The sequence below is a fragment of the Lissotriton vulgaris genome, chromosome 9 (assembly GCF_964263255.1).
Source record: "Lissotriton vulgaris chromosome 9, aLisVul1.2, whole genome shotgun sequence".
NCBI lineage: Eukaryota > Metazoa > Chordata > Amphibia > Caudata > Salamandridae > Lissotriton > Lissotriton vulgaris.
In genome coordinates this window covers 186,294,697-186,314,822 of record NC_141697.1, presented here as the reverse complement: position 1 = coordinate 186,314,822, position 20,126 = coordinate 186,294,697, and the positions used below count along the sequence as shown (strand labels likewise).

Sequence of the window (20,126 nt, the reverse complement as noted above, 5' to 3'; positions counted from 1 at the left end):
TTGGAGGGCTTTCAGTGCCTGACCAAAATTCTTACTGACGTGGTCTGAGGGGTTATCAAGATGAAGATTGAGATCCCCGAGTACCAGAAACTTGTCATTGCCCAGTGCGGTTTCCATGATTCCTTCAACCAAACTCTCCTCGAACCTGGCTATGGGACCTGGGGGTCTGTAAATTAGTATGTCCTTTAGCGTGTAGTTATTATTCACTTTGACAGTGAAACTCCCTGCTTCACTGTCCAGGATGGGAGAGCTATCTAGCTGGCATCGTAGGTTTTCGCGGGCTATAATTGCGATTCCGCCTCCTCTGCCTGTGGGTCTATCCAGTCTATGTATTGTATACCCTCCTGGAGTTGCCTCAAGGGCGTAGGGTGTAGACTCATTATCTAGCCATGTCTCTGTTAGAAACACAAGATCCCATTGGTTCTCAGTAAGTAGATCATATAGGTCTAGCCTGTGTTTTCTCAGTGAGCGTACGTTAAGCAGTCCGCAGTGTATGGTATAGTTCATATTGGTTGTATTCTTACCATGGTCGAATGAGAAGTGACAGTGTTCGCAACCCATATCGTTTTCCACGCATAGACTATGCTTGCAGGAATCGTCGATTTTGTGGCATGAGTTCAGTAGATCCTGCTTGCTCCACCGTATGTGGCCATCTGGAGGAGCAGGGGTTATGGCCCTGGACCGCGTACGACCGCGGACGGGCGCAGACGGGCTTGCCTTAGGCGCTCCCGCTGCGCTCGTCCGCTGCGCTTGCGTGGGAAGCACATTTAAGGAGAGGAAAGGTGGGCGTGGCCTAATGGGTGGGCGTGGCCTCGCGCTAGCGATGGCGGCCGTGAAGTCTGCTGCAAGGAACAGCGCTAAAATCCGCTGTAAGTGCTTGCAGGAGTTAAAAATGCAGAGAGGATCTCTGAGTGGACACAAAGTTTTAACAAATGTAAAATAATCACTAAATAAGCAGTTAAAAGGTCTTTGGAAAAAAATAAATACCTTACCTTAAGGCAGTGTTTCCTAACCTGTGATCTAGGGACCCCAGGGGGGTCGGCAAAGCCTAGTCAGAAGGTCCGCAACTGCTTAGAAAATCAAATAATATGACGAGTATGTAAATAAAGAAGCAGCATGTAAAAATGTTAAGACTTTCTGTAAATGTGAATTCAAAACTGGAGGCAAAAAATTTATTTAGTATCCGCAAATAGATTTGTGGGAGCAGTGCAAGTGCATCAAACAATATTGTATGGACAAAGAGTGGGCTCAATTGAATCTAGCATGCCCAGGGACTTTACTATCTTTAAAGATGCCTACCATGTCACATGCAAATGTAACTAATATCTGAGTCGGAACTCTTCCTTTGTCCCCCTAGTCAATGAGGCAACAGACCCTGTGGGAGAGGAATTATCTGAACCGGTTTTGAGTAATCACAGAGGGGTTGCTCATTTCCATGGCCACACCGCTAGGGTGGGCACAGGAGCTCTGCACAGGGGAAACATTTTGCATCTAGGTTGCAAAGTGGCAAAGTGATAATTTGTTGCACTAGAGTGTTAGAAATGGGGGTCTCTAGTTGGCAGAGGTCGGTACCTTTGTCCAAATAAGGACCCTTGCTTCTACTCAGGTTAAGGGGGATACACTTCTAAAATAACCCCGGCTCAACCCCTTGGTAGCTCGGCACGAGCAGACAGGCTTATCTCAGAGGCAGTGTGTAAAGCATTTGTGAACACACACAGTAATACAGTGAAAACACTACAAATGGACACCAACCAGTTAGGAAAAATCTGTAATCTGTATCTAAACCCAAAACAATACCAAACGACAAAAATCCACAATACAGTATTAAAAATATCCTTTAAAAAATAGGTTATTCACTTAAATAAAGCTTGTAGCAACAAATAACTCCACCTGGAGCTGTTACGATGTTGTGATAGGTGAAAATCCCAAAGTAAGGCACCGACCGCGAGGTGCGCGGCGTCGGGCCTGAAGTCAAGCAGACCCACAAAGAACAGTACCTGCAATTCGATGAAAGCAAAGATGGTGCACAGCGTTGGGGAGGTGATGATGTTTTGGTGTCGGCAGAGTCGGATCCCTAATGACCCCAGGGGAGGTGACGCTCGGTTCCTTACTGCAGCGCAGGTGAGGTGAGACGTTCGTTCCTTACTGTGTTGGGGAGGTGACGTCACGAATGGCGGCGAGGCAGCAGTTCCTCACAACTGTGCGGTGTGGATGGATTCGGGAGTCACCCAAGTAGAGGATCGGCTCTGCGTTGTTGAAGCACTGCGTCGGAGAAGTCAGGGCTGCGGTGCGAGTCTGGACGGTACGTCATGGACGTCACGAGCGGTGTCCTCTGCTCCGGTACAGTCAGCGGCCTCGTTGACTTCTTCGGAGTCGATGCAGCGCAGCTTCAGCAGGCGTCGGGCCTACGGTGCAAGTCAGGGCGATGCGTCATGCTCTTCACGAGCAGTGCCCAATGCTTCGCTGAAGGTTGGGGCGTCGCTCGCCGGCATCGGTGTTGCAATTTCCTTCTGTAGCAGCTGAAACAGCAGTTCCAGATGCAAGCAGGCAGAAGCGGTGAAGTCTTTGTGTTCCTTTGACTGCAGAACAGGAGGCAAGCTCAGTTTCAAGCCCTTGGAGATCTTTTCTTCAAGCAGGTGACAGAAGCAAAACAGCAAAGTCCTTCTCCTTTCTTCAGCAGCAAGCAGCCACTGCAGGCCAATATCAGACAGCAAACAGCACAGGGGCAGTATTCCTCCTCAGCTTATCTGGCTCTTCTCCTTAGCAAAGGTTTCCTCTTGATTTCCCAGAAGTGACCTAAATTTGTGGGCCCCAATATTTTTTTGTTACATTTCTGTTTATTAACTCGATAAACAAGCTTCAGATATAAACAATCAATCATACATTTGTAGAGAGGAGATCGCAAGTTGACAATTTTCAAGCAATATAGCACATTAGAATCTAGATAAATATACGTGTACCCCATCACCCCCCAAAAGTATAGAGCCCTCAGGGACTCCTGTACAATGTCCACGGTCCCCATATTTTCTCCCACTTGCGAGGGCATCCCCGGCTTTGATACACTACCCGTTCTGCCCAAAAGCTCCAGTCCAAGTCACATAGCCATGCAGCCACTGTCGGAGGGTCTGTCGCTCCTCATGCGCCTGCAATATTCCTCTTGGCTACCCCCCTCTAACTCCCTGCCAATGCCAACCATGATTTGGACCCCTTTGGCCACTTGAGTTCACCAGTGACACCAAGAATATGCCATCGGGGATCCAGGGGAACTTGTGCAGCAACTACCGCCTCCATCACACGGGCAATGCCCTCCATCAATCAATCATTTGTAAAGCGCACTACATACCTGCGAGGGTCTCAAGGCGCTGGGGGGGGGGGGCGCAACTGATTGAACAGCCAGGTCTTGAGTATCCTCCTGAAGGTCAGCAGGTCTTGGGTCTGTCGTAGGCTCAGTGGGAGGGTGTTCCATGTCTTGGCGGCGAGGTGGGAGAAGGATCTCCCACTGGTGGTTGTTCTTCTGATGCGAGGGACGGTGGCGAGTGAGAGGTCGGCGTAGTGTAGCTGGCGGTTGGGGATGTAGAAGGAGAAGCCGTCTGTTGAGGTAGGCTGGGCCAGTCTTGTGGAGATGTACGGTATTTCTGAAGCTTGGGGCAGACCCACCGGATATGAAAGAACGACTCCCTCTCACCACATCCCCTGGCGCACTCCTCAGAACCTCAGAACCTCCACCCCTAATGTGTACTTGCACCATTCTTGAAGCATACGATCTGTAGAGGATGCAGAGCTAGATCAAACGAAAGTGCGCTCTAATTGCTGGGTCCCAATATTTATACCACAAAATCCTTTGTTCTCTCAAGGCAGAGAGTGTCTGTACCCAGCCAAAACCCGTTCAGTCTTCATTGGTGCAGCTTCCTGGGAGGAGGTAGAGACATTATTGTTGCAGGCAGACCAGGCCCATTCAGGTGAAAAGGAAATCTCCTCCCCCTACTCCAAATGCATCCCTATTCTGCCCTGACCTGACTCATAAGATTTTTGGAGCCACAGCCCTCTCCAGCCCTCTGTCATCCAAAAGCCAGACCTGCAATACACAAACCTAGCAGAGGCACACTGGATGGTTAGGCAAGAAAATACCTACTTTCTAAAAGTGGTATTTACAGACTATAAAAATCACCCTCACTAAAAGATGCATCTTAACATTCTGAGTTCAGGCGTACTAAACTTAATTTTCCTATCTTGTTCCTAGGGTCAGTTATGTGTATAAGATGTTATAAACTAACTCCCCCTTCTGGCCGATGGGAACAGATAGCCTTGCAATGGTGAAAAACGAAATTGGCAGTATTTCAGGACATGCCACACACATCAGGGCATGTCCTACCTTTCACATACAATGCACCCTGCCCTTAGGGGTACCGTGGGCCTACCTTAGGGGTGACTAATATGTACAAAAGGGAAGATTTAGGGACTGGCAAGTGTGTGCACTTGCCAAGTCGATATGGCAGTCCCAGACTGCACACAAGCTCTGCAATGGCAGGCCAGAGCCACATTTTACAAGCTGCTTCTGTGGGTGCCACAATCAGTGCTGCAAGCCCACCAATAGCATTTGATTTACAGGCCCTGGGCACACATGGTGCACTGTACTAGTGTCTGACAAGAAAATAAAACAGCCAATCATGGAATCACTAATCTATCACAATTATTCACAAAGGGAGCACTTGCACTTTGGCACTGAACAGCAGAGTCCAACACATAGCACAACACAGGAAGTAGAGGCAAAAATAGAATGGAGACCCACGCCAATGGTGCCAGGTCTAACATAGGGCATACAAGAATGTTGCAAATGTCAGTAGGGTCACTACAGGGAATGTATTTCCTATTGGTTAGGGAAGGGCCACGAGTCCACCCTTCCCCCCTCCCCTACCCTCCCCCAACACACAGGTTTGTGCCAGGCATAAAATATGGCACACCTGGGCACCCTCTTGGAAACAGTACTGGACCTGTGGGAGACAGTGGATGACTGGACCTGCTGTTGAGACCTGTGAGGAGACTTCTGAGGGCTGGACCTGCTCCAATTTGCACCCAGGACAAAGAAGTGGACCCAATGGTCTTTTAACTGACAATCTGTTAAGCAACAGGGATGCAAACGATGCAAGAAGGCTACTTTACTAGAAGAAGCCAGCTGACCAATTTCAACTTGAAATGCCCTGGACCCTGCTGGTGGCTTCTGGTGGAGTGAGTCCTGATCCCCAAGTACTGGAACCCATGACTGATGTCTAAGTATTCCTCCTGCCTGAACTAAAAACCTGTGACTTAGAAACTTTTTGCCAAACTTGTACCTGGAGAACGGTCATGGGACCAGGACCAGCCTACCAACCGATCCGCTGAGGATACATCACCAACTGGCCTGATTTCGCCACAGCTGTTGCTATTTTCTTCTCCACAGCAGCACCTTTTATTCAGTGGGCCCAACGTAGACATGCATCCTATGATGTTAAACCCTATTCAGCTACAACCTGCAGCCATGCCCCGCTGAGGAAATCCGACTTCCAGAGAAAAGTCTAAGTCTGAAGGTAGGAAGCTTCACCGGACTTGACTACAAGAAGCATCCGATTGATGTTGACTTTCCTAGATGCAAAGTCTGGACTTTTCCTGCTTGGAGCTTTACCTCGACAACCCCAGCGACCTCACCAACACCGTCTTCGGCAACCTTGCCAACATCTGACTAAAACAGCGAGTCACCACGCCTACCCACAAGGAAGGAAACCTCCTCGACCCCATCGTCGCAGGTGGAAACATCCACTTCAGCCACACACGCAACCCCCATGGACAAACCACCACTGTGTGCACTTCCTTGCCAACAAACCCACGCCGCCCAAACCTGCACCCTGCCCTCCACGAAGGAAGTGGAGCAAAGTCACAGAGGAGCAGCTCAACTCCACCCTCAACTGCGATGCCCCATCACCTCGACCAACACCAACCTCGCAGCCAAAGAACTCCACAGATGAATCTCCAACTGCGCAGACTAGCTCGCACCCCTACGTAACCCCGACAGACCGTGCTTCAGGAAGGCCACCTAGTTCACCGCTGACCTCCAAGAATCCAGGCACACCTGCATACTTCTCAAGAAAAACCGGGGAAACAGCAAAACTTTGGAAAATCGCACCACCTACAAGAACGCCATGACGTAGTACCACCAAAGCATCAGATCCACCAAAAGGACATTCATCCAGAACAAGATCTTCGCCAACGCCAGCAACTCCAAGAAATTCTTCGGCGTCATCCAGGATTTCACCAAGACCCCCAGCGAAACCACGTACATCACCCCTTCCCAGGACCTCTGCAACAAGCTCGGCTCCTACTTCCATCTGAAAATCAAGGGCCTCTACGACAACTTCAATGACCAGACACCTGACTCTGAAACTACTTTCTACTCCAGCAACACCAGCCAGCCCACCATCTCCTTCTGGACCCCAGTCACCACCGAAGACACCACATCGACCATGAAAGGCATCCACTCAGGATTCCCCATCGCTCCGAAACTACGACTCACAACCAATGGCACATTTGAAACCGGCATCTTTCCTGACGACTGGAAATGTGCAGAAGTCCGACTCCTGCTCAAGAAACCCCTAGTAGATCCCATGGACCTCAAGAACTACCATCCTATCTCTCTCCTCCCCTTCACGGGCAGTCAGAGAGAAGACCTTCGACACCCAACTAACAAAATTAATTGAAGAAAACGTCATTCTTGACCCCTCCCAATCTGGATTCCGCCGCAACCACTGCACCGAGACCTCTCTACTCGCCACCACAGACGACATACTCCCAAACTGCAGCCCTGATCCTACTCTACTTCTCTGCAGCGTTCGACACTGTCTACCACCGCACACACACTGCCAGACTCCACGATGCCAGAATACAGGGAACTGCCCTCAACATGCCCTGCTCCTTCCTCACTGGCAGAACCCACAGAATCAGACTGCCACCCTTCCTCTCCGAACTTATGGAAATCAATTGTGGAGTACTCTAAGGATCGTCGTTCAGCCCCACGCTCTTCAACATATACATGTCCCCCCTTATCGTCAGACAGCACAAACTCAGCATAATATCCAATGCTGTCTTCGCCCAGCTCATCCTCTCCCTCACCAAGGACCCGATCATCACCAGACTCAACTTCGAGGAAGGAATGAAGGACGTCACATCCTGGATGAGCAGCAGCTGCCTGAAGCTCAACTCGGAGAAGACGGAGGTCCTCGTCCTTTGACCCTCCCTCTCTGCATGGGACAACACCTGGTGGCCCTCCGCCCTCGGCAGCCTTCCCACCCTATGGAAAACGCCGGAAGCCTCAGCATCGTACTAAACTCCTCCCTCTCCATGACCCGACAGGTCAACACCGTCGCCTTCAGCTGCTTCAACACCCTCCGCATCCTCCGAAAGACCACCAAATGGATCCACTCGAATCAAGGATGACTGTCACCCACGCACTCATAACAAGGAGCTTGGACTACAGAAAAGCTCTCTACGCCGGGATCAACAAATCTCTGCTCCGCAAACTCCAGACCATACAGAACACTGCAGCCAGACTCATCCTCAGCGTCCCATGACACAAACACATCACCCAACGCCTGCGTAACCTCCACTGGCTCCCCTTTGAGAAGAGAATAACTTTCAAGATACTAACCCACACCTCCACAACACCGGACCCCAAAGTTTCCTTCCACGTACCCAAGAGGAACCTCCGGTCTGCCGACCTTGCCCTTGTCGAACCCCCACTCATCCGCAGAGCACAAACGGGTGGAAGAACCTTCTCCTATGTCGCCGCCAAGACCTGAACGAGCTCCTGATCAACATCAGACGCGCCCCCACCCTGCACATCTTCAGGGGCTGTTTCCACCATCACCTCATCGACGTGGAGTCCGATTGAGATAAGGGTCTGGAATCAAATTAAGGACGCAGAACTAGAAAATCTCGTTACCCTGTTCCGTAAAGCTCTTAAGACCTGGTTATTTCAAGGAGCATATCTCTAACTTTTCCCTTGGTGACTCTTGAGCTTTCCGTTTACCATCCTCCAGCGCCTTGATGCCTACGGGTTAAGTTGCGCTCTATAAATCCCTATTAATTAATTAATTAATTAAGATGTGCTTATTACAACTGCAGGCTTGAAGCCCACAGAAGTGGAGGAGGCCACCACCCAGTACACTAACTGGGTGGACACCGCTTTCAAAAAACTAACCCCAGTAAAAACTGTTTCCCAAAAGATCACAACCAACTGCTCCCTGGTATACGGAGGAACTTAGAAATAAAAAACGTATTTGTGAACGCTACAAACGGAATTGGAGGCAAGAATATAAGGAAGCGGAGAAAGAGATATACAAACAGAGCCTTGTGGTCTACAAACAACTTTTATTCAATGTAAAGAAAAAGTTTTTGGCAAACCGAATCAACCTAGCAAAAAAAACTCTTCTAACTAACTTTTTAGAACTGTATCTGACTTCCCCCTGTCCAGCTAAAATTCAGTCGAGCCAGGAACTGTGTGAGGACACTACCACGTGTTTCCTGAATAAGGTGGAGTCCTCTTCTCGGCTTTCAACCTCCCTAGACCAGTTGGGACAGAAGCTCTAATTGAGGGAAATAAACCACTTTCTGGCCTCTCTTCCATATTTGATAAATTTTCGCCGTTATCTTTCAGTGACACTAGAAATGCTTCTCACCTCAACGAAATCAAGTTCCCCCCTATGATCCCTACCCAGTCTCTGTGGTCAGACTTGCCCCGGAACCTATTGCCCTTTCACTCTGTTTAATACAATGTTTGAATCAGCGCACATCCCCAAATCCTGGAAGTTAGCCTCTATACTTCCGCTGCTAAAGAAACACAATTTGGACCCTAAAGATCCTAATAATTTTCTACCAATTTCGCGCCTCCCACTACCAGCAAAATTGGTAGAGAAAACAATAAATTTGCAGCTCAGTGCCTTTGTACGTGAAAATCATACTATGGGCCCCACTCAATGTGGTTTCAGAGAAGGGCACAGCACAGAATCTGCGCTCATTAAATGCACAGAAGAAATGAGGGAAGCACTAGATCAGGTAGGTAAGGCCACTTTAATTATGTTTGATCTCTCTACGTCCTTTGATACGGACCATCATGATCTGTTGATGGATGATGGATGGACTGTCAGCATACGGGATCCAGGGTAAAGCGTGGAAGCTACCGATATACTTCCTAACCGACAGATCACAAATTGTGTCATTGGGCAAATTTTACTCCAGGGGTCATCCCTTAGTCCTACACTTTTTAATGTTTATGTATCATCCTTGGCCGCCTTGATCAGTTCCTTTGGATTTTTCCTTACCTCTTATGCGGATGACATGCAAATTGTTGTCTCTCTGCTGACAGGACAGGAACTAGGAAAAAGTAAAAGGTTGCATGATTGTATGGAAGCACTCAAGAGGTGGATGACACAGAATTGCCTGAAGCTCAGTTTGGGGTCATCATGTTTGGAAATCATGCCAACTTTTGGACCCCAAATTGGTGGCCAGAAAAACAGGAAACTAAAGAATTTGGTAGTTATAGTTGATGACCAGCTTAACTGTGGTGATAAAATTAATGCTGTGGCGTCAGCCACTTCTCCCTCAGAATGATCAAAAAAATACTGCCCTTTCTGCTGGCAGACAGTCTGCGGACAGTCGTTACAGCACTTATCTTATCAAGGTTGGACTATTGTAATGGTCTTTACCTAAACGTACAAGAACGTTTTTTTTAATAAACTTCAACTGTTGCAGAACAGACTGCTTTCCAGCACATCTAAAATCTAAATTTGCTTCAATCTCCAAGGAAATCAAAAGACTTCACTGGCTTCCAATAAGAAACGGGTGTGTTTTAAATCCTTATGCACCGTTTTCAAGGCCCTACAAGGAATAGGACCGGCTATCTGAAGTGGACGTTTCAGTGGTATATTCCCATCGCTCCTTAGGAACTAAATTGGTGACAGTAGCCACCGCTAAAAAAGCTACGTGGGGAGGGAGAAGATTTAAAGTTTGTGCTGCAAAGGCCTGCAATGACCTCCTCTTCCATCTGAGAAATGCCACTGATCTTTTGGCATTCAGGCAAGGTCTAAATACCTGGCTTTTTAACGTGTAACATTTCCACAATGCGTAGTGCTCAGAGGATAGTAGCTAGTGCCAGGACACCTTTGGGTAACCGCTGCGCTTTAGAAATGAATATAACATAACGTATAAAGGTGCTCCACTCCTCCTCATTACACTGATGTGTTCTACCTAAGCCTACAAAATGACAATGTGTTGGACTCATTTCCTGAAGCTGAACTTGACTCACCACATGGATCACGAGCAGAAGAAAGTTCTTTGCACGGGTGGTCAGGAGGACAGCTGAAGTGCCAAATATTTGGTGCCCTCCATTGAAACAAAGTCAAATGTTCTGGCAGAGATTCTTCAGCCAGGACCCTCGCATTTGTGCCATAGATCTGCAATATTCATTTCCCTCTAAAGGCCAGCTTAAATGTTTTCCACTCAGCTGCTGTGCTGTTTGTTGTTCCCTTCATTATAGTGAAAGAACTCCTATATGAAAGTACGTAAATTGTCCACAAAGTTTTAATCCATGAGCGTATCAATCCAGGGTCTCCATATGTATACTCTGAGTACTTCTTACCCCTCATTCTTCATCTTGTGAATTATCTCCAAGCGTAAGCCTGGATCCAAAAAGATTTAGAGCAGTTCTCTTTTCCACTGTTAAGTGGAACCGTGCGGCTACTCTCCCAACGCCATTCCGCTCTTAAAGCAACAAGTGGAGTCGCATGTAAGTGCCACCATTGCGTTTTGACATCGGTTCTTTCTGATCCACTTCTTCGCCTTGTTCTTCATCCAGACTTTTCATCCAAATTTATTGTGTGCAAGGGATGTATAATTCCTTATAACCCCAGAGTTCAAGCTGCTTAGGCACTGTCTCAAATAAATGTCTGAGGACATCCACGCATTGTTAATATGCATTCTTTTTGACGAATCCTGCCTTTTTGGTAGGGAAGCAGACTCCGTCTTGAAGCCTTTTAAGGAGAAAAGAGCCACAGCATGTCCTTGGGCCTTTCTGTTCCCCCAAGGCAATTTCGCCAACAATTTCAAGCTCTTCATAGCTACACTAAAGGCTTTCCTTTCCCATCAACGCCAGAACCATCCTTCTACACAACAGGCGTCTGATGGATACTTATACCTGAAGATTTCTCACCTATATAACAACCGCAGGCATCAGACTGGGTCTGGAAACGTCAAAGCATTGCGGCAGTCAGTAGCAAAGGGATCTTATTAATCGGTGTGTAGAAATGATCTATCAAACAGGGAGGAGGGTTGCTCGGTGAGAAATCTGCAGGTAGAGTGTCCACCAGAAACATTATTACTGCAGGTAAGTAACTTTTTCTTCTGATAAATAATTCTACCTGCAGATTCCTCACATGGAGAACAGATTCCACAGCAATACCTCACCTATGAGGAGGGTTGATGGATGATTGCCACCAGAAAGTCCTGGTGGACCAACCTGGTGAAGTGACCATCCCTTCTTACTTTGGCGTTTAGACAATAGTGTTTAGCAAATGTGTTTGTTCCTTTTCTTTTAGCGCCTTTGATGGGGACCCAGAGCTTCTTTCCTGAATTATATATTTCCTCACAAACTGAAACTGCGCAGTACCTTCTTTAGAAATGCCTCTCCCCACCTTCCACCACCAAGAAAGGCCAGAGTTTAGTTGTTGCAGTGACTGTGAAGGGCAAATGTCAATCAATCAATCAATCAGATAATTTGTAAAGCGCACTACATACCCGCGAGGGTTTCAAGGCGCTGAAGGGAGGGGAGGAAGAGGGTGCTGCAGCTACTGGTCGAACAGCCAGGTCTTGAGTAGTTTCCTGAGGGATAGAAAGTCTTCGGTTTGTCTTAGGGTGAGGGGTAGGGTGTTCCAGGTCTTGGCGGCATGGTGGGAGAAGGATTTGCCTCCGGCTGAGGTTTTACGGATGCGTGGGACGGTAGCCAGGGAGAGGTCTGCGGAGCAAAGTTTCCTGTTGGGTACGTAGAAGGAGAGTTGGCTGTTGAGATAGGCTGGGCCAGTCCTGTGGAGTGCCTTGTGTGCGTGGATCAGGAGTTTGAAGGAGATTATTTTGTCGACAGGGAGCCAGTGCAGGTTCCTCAGGTGGGGGGTGATGTGGTTGTGGCGCGGGACGTCGAGGATCAGGCGTGCCAAGGCATTCTGGATTCTTTGAATTCTGTTGATGAGCTTGGACGGGGCTTCGGCGTAGAGGGCGTTTCCGTAATTTAGTCTGCTGCTGACTAGGGCCTGGGTGACTGTTTTGCTATTGTCTGTCGGAATCCATCTGTAGATCTTGCAGAGCATACGGAGAGTGTTGAAACAAGTGAAGGAGACAGCGATGACTTGTTCCCCATTCCACTTGATTTGGTGTTCACAGCACTAAGTTGTGTTCTTCATGCCTCAGCATGATCCCAAGGCCATGAAGGATAATAAGGCAAACATCATGTTGAGGAACAATTAACGTCACTGCAAGCGACCTTATCGCTCTCTGCCCCCTTTGACGAGGTCTGAGAAGAAGCGATGCAAGCACAAGAAAAATGACAAAAAGTGTCCAAGAGGTAGGTCTCCTAGATATATTCCCTTTGTAACAGGACCCTCGTCCTCGGCGCATGAGCTTGTCCCTATTCCTATAGAATATCATTCTCGCAGCTCAATTCCTTGCCTTTGTTTTCTATGGTGTTCGGCTTTTTGGATATAAAGTCAGCCTGCTGAATAATATAAAAGCTTTCACTGCTTTTGAGGTTTCAGAAGGGGATTCTCTTTTCGTCCCTGTCAGTACTCACCTTTGGTCCTGCAGCAACAACAGCAGCAGAATCTAATTGTCAGACAGTACAGAGGACGTGGCAAGGCAATGGGCTGAGGATCTACCCTGTAACGTTCCTTTTTGCTCATCCTCCTTCCCAGTGCCACAAGGAAAGCAGGTCTAGTTCTCTTTCTCAGCCTCACCTGGGGCCTGTGGGAGGAAGGGTGTCCCATTTTCTATACACCTTGACAGCCATTAGTGCAGACTGATAGGTCGTACAAATTGTAGAAAAAGGTTACTCTCTCCCCTTTCTGCAGTTCCGAAAAGTGCTGACGTCCGGGCGTCTATTTAAGCACTGAGATGCTGGCAATGTCACGTGGAGCAGAATCGAGCCACCTGACGTTGCACGCAAGGGGTGTTGCTCAGCAAAAGTTTCCGGTACCAGCCTGGGAAATTCAAAGGTAATGAATCTGCAGCTAGATAGTCTCTACCAGATAATGAGTTACAGAAGATGACTAATTTGTTCATCACTTCTCTTCTGGTGCTGACCGAACCCAGCTCCCTCTACTGGTGACCTCCAAGCTTTGAAGTTTCTGGATCAATTTGGACTCCTGGGATTGTTCAACAGGTGAAGAATCTACAGGTAGAGTATTCTCCAGAAAGATTGTTACAGCAGGTAGGTAACTGATACTTTTCCACCTTTTGGTTGCTGAGACCGAAATTCTCAGAGATGAGGAGTACAGCAGGTTCCAACTGCAGCTTAGTACCCCTCTCCACTTTAGTATGCTTTCGTTCGTCTTTGCAGGCCCAAAAGCACCCTGTCACAGGCAGAATCCAATATTTCAATAATGACAGACAAGCAGCTCTTACAAATTGGTAATCAGGCTACGCCCTACCTTTCTTTTCTACACTGCTGCAACTTCCACAGCTCTCAGGATAGCTAGCTAAAGCCCTTGTGTCCGTCTTACGACAGGAAGTGTAAGCCTTTTTTGTCAAAGAGGTCATAGAGAGGGTCCGGCATCAAATGTAGGAACTGGGTGTTACACTTGCTACTTCATTGTGCTGAAGAAAGAAACTTTCATCCTATTTTAGATATTTGCACTCTCCTTGCCTTCCCGTGGAAGGGCAAATTTTAGATACTCACGCTAGCCCAGGTCCTATCTGCCATAGACACTGGAGGCTGGATGGTGACGTAGGACCTCCAGGACTCTTATTTTCACATCCCGATCCTCCAGAATCACTGCTTCTACTTGCGGTTCACATACGTCAGGGGCATTTTCTGTTTGCATTGCTCCACTTTGACCTCACGAGTGCCCCTAAAATGTTCTTGAAGGTAATCGGGGTGGTTGCAGCACCTCTGTAGAGATTGGGGGTACCAGTCCTTTACTGGTTATTGAAAGCATGCTCTGCGCAGGGAGTTGTATACCACCTCGTGAACATCATTAGGGTTTACTATAATCCAGCCAAAGTCACACCCGACTCCTTTGCAAATGCTCTTTTTAATCTCAGCCTTTCTGGATACTGTACCGTTACCTGCCATTTCCCCAGAACGGAGAGTCCAGGACTTTCAGGCTATGAGCTTGAAGTTTTAGTACAGTTCCTGGACATCTGTGTGGGTGCTGGGATTGTTGGCCGACTGCATCCTACTGCGGGCTATGCAGGTGAACCTGAAATTCCATCAGGGAAATCTGTCTGAATGTATCCAAATATCAGAAAAGACTACAGGAGATCTGCAGTGGTATCTACTGGACAGCAATTGGGTCAGTGGCAGGCCCTCCTCCTTACCCGACCCAGTGCCGATGGTGTTCACAGACACATCACTATTGGGTTGGGGAGGCCCTCTGGGAGAGGTAGAGATGAGTGGCCTCCTGTGTCCAGTGAGGACGTAACTCCACATCAACTTGTCGCTTGGTTTTGAAGGACTTCCTACCCACCTCATATATCAAAACTGGTGCAGGTACTCCTGTACAGCACCAAACTCCATATGGCTTCAGTGGGTTTCTGGGGGGGTGTGCCAGTAGGCTTTCTGCCTCTAAGTGGCTGGACCAACATGCATTCCGCCTCTGGAAGTGGCAGGACCACCTGGGATTACTCTGGCGGTGAACTACCTGGGTGGGATCTTTAAACGCCTGTCAGGCAAACTCTGCCACTGGCGTCTAGCAGCTCACAAATGATAGTTGTACCCGGAAGTGGCTCCAGCCATCTTCCTTCAGTTCGGAAAGTCCTAGTTCCGTCTTTTTGCCATTGCTGGGAACTCACACACAATTTGAGCACTTCCTCACAATGGACTTTCCAAAGCAGCTCTCGGTTCGAGACGCTTTCCATCGAGAGTGGAGCTCGGGACTCCTCTAGGCCTTCCCGCTACTACCCTTCTAATCCCGAGGTCTGAAGATTAGGAATAACCAAGCCCAAGTCATCCTAGGAACGCTGAATTGTACCAGGAGAGTTTGGTACCCAGAACTACTGCCCCTGAGTATCTATCCTACGATCAAGCTGCCACTTTGGGAGGATCTTCTGTCGTAGCAGCAGGGCAGTGTATTGCACCCAGATGTGCACACTCTTCATCTCCCTGCTAGGTGATCGAATAGCAATAGTCAACATCCTTCAATCCGCACCCAAGGCTGATGTCACCCTGGCAGTGAAATGCCCATCTAAATCAGTGTACAGCAGCCTATGTTACAGATTTGTGGATTGGTGCTGCACCCAACAAATGAATGGCAGACAGCCAAAGTTTTCTGAACTTTTCCTATTTGTTTTGTCCTTAGCCCAGCAAGCACTTGCCTTTGGCACTGTTAATGACTATTTAGCAGCTCTTTGTCTTTTAGTAGCTGCCTGATCAAGTTTTTTATTTAAATCGCCCGTTGTCACGAGGTTTCAAAATGTTTTTGTTAGTAATCAATGAGAACTAGCTCTGGTTTAAATTGTTTGTATGTCTGCGGGTGGAGGAAAACCATTAGGTTTTATGAAGGCCCTCACCCACCAACCTAGTTGGTGGCATGCTTCATCATCGGGCTCCACCCGAGGTACCGAGTGTACCTCAGGTGTGCTTAGATGCCAGATTACTGCAGAGCGGGGTTTTTTGGTTCGTGAGGGTGCTGTGAGTGTGCACTGAGTGAGGTTTAAAATACTGTTCTGGTTGTCCCAAGACTGTTTTAATGGTGGGCCCCAGGCAGTCAATAAAAATAAAGGCTATCGGACGTGCACTGTAGGCTTATGGCCGCCGTCGTCCTGTGCGGTCCTGTGCGGTCCTGTGCGGTCAACTAGTTTCAGCCAGGCCTTTTCTTCTGGCTTTCGTCAGGACCTTATATGTGTAGGGTGTTACAGGGGTTAGTATGAGTTTGTCAGTGCCCTGTGTGTAAAGCACACGCTACGGTGCTTATATGTGCAAGAGGTGTTTCTTCTCGAGTTGTACTTGTAGGGGGTAAAAAAGGAGAGACATAACATTTAAGTAAAGGCTCCTTGTAACGGGCTAAAAGCATTTAGTGAGGCCGCGCCAGGTGCCTAGAGGTGACCACGGACAAGGCGGCAGTGTTGGCGTCAGTGGCGGGTAGTGAAAGTGTGGCCGGTCTCACAATATGCGTTATTATATGTGAAATTAGGCCTAAGTACTGTAACCACAGTTGGCGTAAACAGTGGTGAAGGAATAAAAAACATTAAAATGGAGTTGCTTACACCTGATTTTAGCGAACAACTCAGCATGGAGCTCAGCCGGGGGCCAGGACCATATGCTCTCTAAATTGGGGTAAAAAGGATGTTGGGGGAGGGGGGTAGTCTGCACCCAACAAGGTAACGGTAAAAGGATGCACACACAAACACGGCCGGGGCAGCATGAATGGTGGCTGTACCGTTAGCAAAGTTGAGTTCAGGTACTTACTGCGCGATGTCGCTGGGCCCGCAATGAACCTGTTGTCCGGGCAGAGGCTCCGTGGGAAGTGAGCTTCAGTGTGGAGAGCGCTTAAATACCTGTGGAAAGAGCCAGGTGTTGCTTGTTAGCGGTGTCAGGTGTTCTGGCCTGGGCACGTGTCACGGGGCGTGTTCAGCTTCCTTTTGTCTCGGAGAGATGCCTGTAGTAGAGGAAATAGAAGAAAGACTCGCATGCAGGTGTATGTAGCACTCTATTTATTTTCATAGTGCAATTGAAAGTCTAAATTGCTAACATGCTCGTGCAAATGTGCGGTTGTCTATAGGAGGGCTAACTCATTTAGGGGAGTCGCGCTCCATCTGTGCGCTATAAAGGAAGGGCGCCCTCTCTATTTAGATGTAAAGCGGCAACTAGGTGGGGCTGAGGAGCTAGTTGGTACCCTTTCCCGCAGTTCCCCGTACACATCTACTTCAAAGGAGCATAACAATGGATCTGGAAAATGTCTAATAATATATGTTTACTGGCTCCAGGGGGATGCGAGAGGCATCCACCTAAAGTAAGATGATGGATTCATATAGATGATATTGCTCACAGATGACCAAGAATTACGGGACTGAAACCTACACGTTTTCCCTCTAACATTTTCCCTTTTTTGAACTTTTTTTTGTTTTATTTGTAGTCTTCTTGTCTCACAAATGGTTAGAGTTTAAATTCTTCATCTCATTGTTGCTGACAAGTTTTGTTCATAGACTCTCATGATGATTTTATTTGGTGCTAAAGGAAAGGTCAGGCATGGGCATGTGTGAGCTCTGCTCCTGTGTACCGTAAGATTAGGGGATGGAGGTAAAATGTATTCATGGTCTCACACAGGGACTTGGACTCTTAAGTACAAGTACAATTTGAGTTTACCCTTCAGGACCTTATTGCAGGAAATAAAAACACCTCTTCACAAGAAGCCTGAAGAGCTCAAACACTTTTCAATATCCTTCTACCATAAACAGAGAGAAAACATAAAAGAAGATACGTAGGTCAGCTCAGGTGACCTGTTCCCTGTTTATACTGATGCAGGTCTCTTATAAGACATGCACTAATCAAGTGTGTAGAACTCCTTGTTGTTTAAGAGACTTCCTCTGTGGAGTAGTCGTCCTATGCTGTGTGGAACTCCTTTTGCATTCCGAAGACCCGAATCAACAATATCACAGAGGCAAAGAGACTCATAATGGTGATCCTGTATTGCATTTCAATGATGATATAAACAATTTCTTTCTTCCTTAAAAAAAACACTCCATCCCAGCGGTCCCCAGACTAGTAGTTAAAAAGAATAAGCCAGCCTCATTTGTGTTTATATTTCTCCTATAGCATCCCATGCCTTAGAGGCTGTTACAGGCATGTCTTAGCACCATCACATTGGGCGAATCCCAGTGCCTTTCATCCCCCACCCAAAGATGGCAAAGTGAATTAGTTAAAATCCCTACCGGGGATGGTGTTTGCTTCAGGCATTTTCAAACTCAAAGCCTCCAATACAGTCTACCTTGTGGCTAAAGTAGGTTCAAATGTCCATAGGGCTGTCACTTCTCTAACCTCTAGCAGATGTACTGTCAATGTGTGAAGTAGTGTTCTTTTCATATACTTTTGAGCTCAGATGAGAAGATTTTTCTAGACCATGGAGTTTTCCTTAAAAAGTTGAGTAACTGTATAGAGAGTATTGCCATTTACAGTGTGTGTATGAGCACACCTAACATTAAAGGCCCATGCCTTTGAATGCAGTTATAGAGGGGGCGTGCAACACCTGTTTGGGATTGAGGAGTCTGGATGTAAATTAGGGACTGCAGCCCTCTGTTGCCCTCTGGTGCCCATCTGCAGCTTTGGCATCCAGTACCAGTTCAGGAGGTGCTGCTAACAAGTGGTAACAAGATAACAGAATGTGGACGAGGAGCAGAATTTATTGGATTAGCTTGCTATTGTTTATTTTTCAGACTATACAGTGGAAAATTTAACTAAAGTTTAAACCACTCAACTTGTTTTTAGTAGTGGCTCTAAATTTCAAAGTGTAATTGTTTTTTTTCTTTGCTCTTCCTTAGTGTGCCTTCAAGATAGCGTATTAGCTTTCTGGAAACATGGAATGCAGGGTAAAAACTTCAAGTCAAATGAAGTAAGTTAATATTATTTTTCTAAAACACACTTTCTAATATGTAATAAAGTCTTTTCTGAGATTCTTTGTTTTCATTCTGTATAGTGATGGTCTTAATATCTTCTTGTGGTTATCAAGACAAATGTAAATTCATGTTGAATGATTTCTTTTGTACCATCAATTTAGTGATAGGCCATGTTTTAATATTTACATATTTTTATTTAAAGGTTACCCAGGAGATTTCAGATGAATCTAGAGTTTTTCGATTGTTGGGATCAGACAGGTATATTATTCTATTGAAAATGAAATAGTCGATTAAAATATTTCCACACTTCATCCAGTTATTTCTTTTATTGATAGATTGCATCTGACTATCTTTAAGTACAAAATAGAATTATATGCTTCCTCTGACAGAAGATCTCTGAGCACTTCGTATAATGATTCTGTATGTCTCTCCGATTCCAAGAGCAAGTATTAGTTCCAAAACCTCAGTCAATCCCAATACTATTTTTGTGTTCACGCATAAACCTTACCAATGTAGCCTGAACAAAGTTACCTTTACAGCTGTCGCCAAAGTTACTTTTCAGATATTGGACATTGAATGCATACAACTAATATTGTAAATCTTATGTAGCTGAATGTAAACACTGTTAAAATGCTGTTGATTTCCCCATTAATTTATCCATGTTTGTTTTGTCTTCTAAACATGAAGGGGCAGGAGTAGGGGAGGCCATTCACTGCCACCTCCTTTTGTATGATCCCCTATCTACTGCAAACGTTCCTGTCAAACACAAGGTTACATTTAAATTGTGGAATGTTATCTCTGGAGAAGAGTTGGTCAATCTGCTAACTTAATTTACATTCATTTAGTTAAAAAAATAATTTCACCAGTTAATTTATCTACAGCAAAAAAAATAGTAAACTAAAGCATTGCAATTATATGTGTATTAAAGAATAAAACAAAGATGCACATTACTTGTGTCATCACTAGCAATGGTTTACATTTTTGCTTTCCAACTATCATGTAGTCTAATCTTTCGAAATCCAGGACTCTAAATTTAAACCTCCTTATATGTTAGAGTTGAAGTTATTTGGGGCAATAGAGGAACAGGGGGAGCTAGCTCCTTTATTGGATTTTGTATTCGATAAATCAGACCATCTGTTTGCCCTACGACCCTAAACAGCCACAATTAAATTTTTGTTCCTGTCTGCTGAAACGGATCATGTCTTCTCCGTGCATCCGGTGGAGTAGATTACATAAACACATCATTGCAACTGGACTTTCTTCCTATCTTTATTTCCTTTAATCTT

At 46.6% G+C, this 20,126-nt stretch overlaps 1 protein-coding gene across 1 annotated transcript in view; it reads left to right on the top strand.

Annotated features, from left to right (window-relative positions):
• Nucleotides 1-20,126, top strand: part of MAP4K5 (mitogen-activated protein kinase kinase kinase kinase 5) — a 577,489-nt gene that overhangs the window by 508,912 nt on the left and 48,451 nt on the right. Inside the window, exons 30-31 of the mRNA XM_086937299.1 lie at nucleotides 18,766-18,836; nucleotides 19,043-19,098. Coding sequence (XP_086793425.1) covers nucleotides 18,766-18,836; nucleotides 19,043-19,098 — 127 coding nt within the window. The remainder of the gene's footprint in view (nucleotides 1-18,765; nucleotides 18,837-19,042; nucleotides 19,099-20,126) is intronic.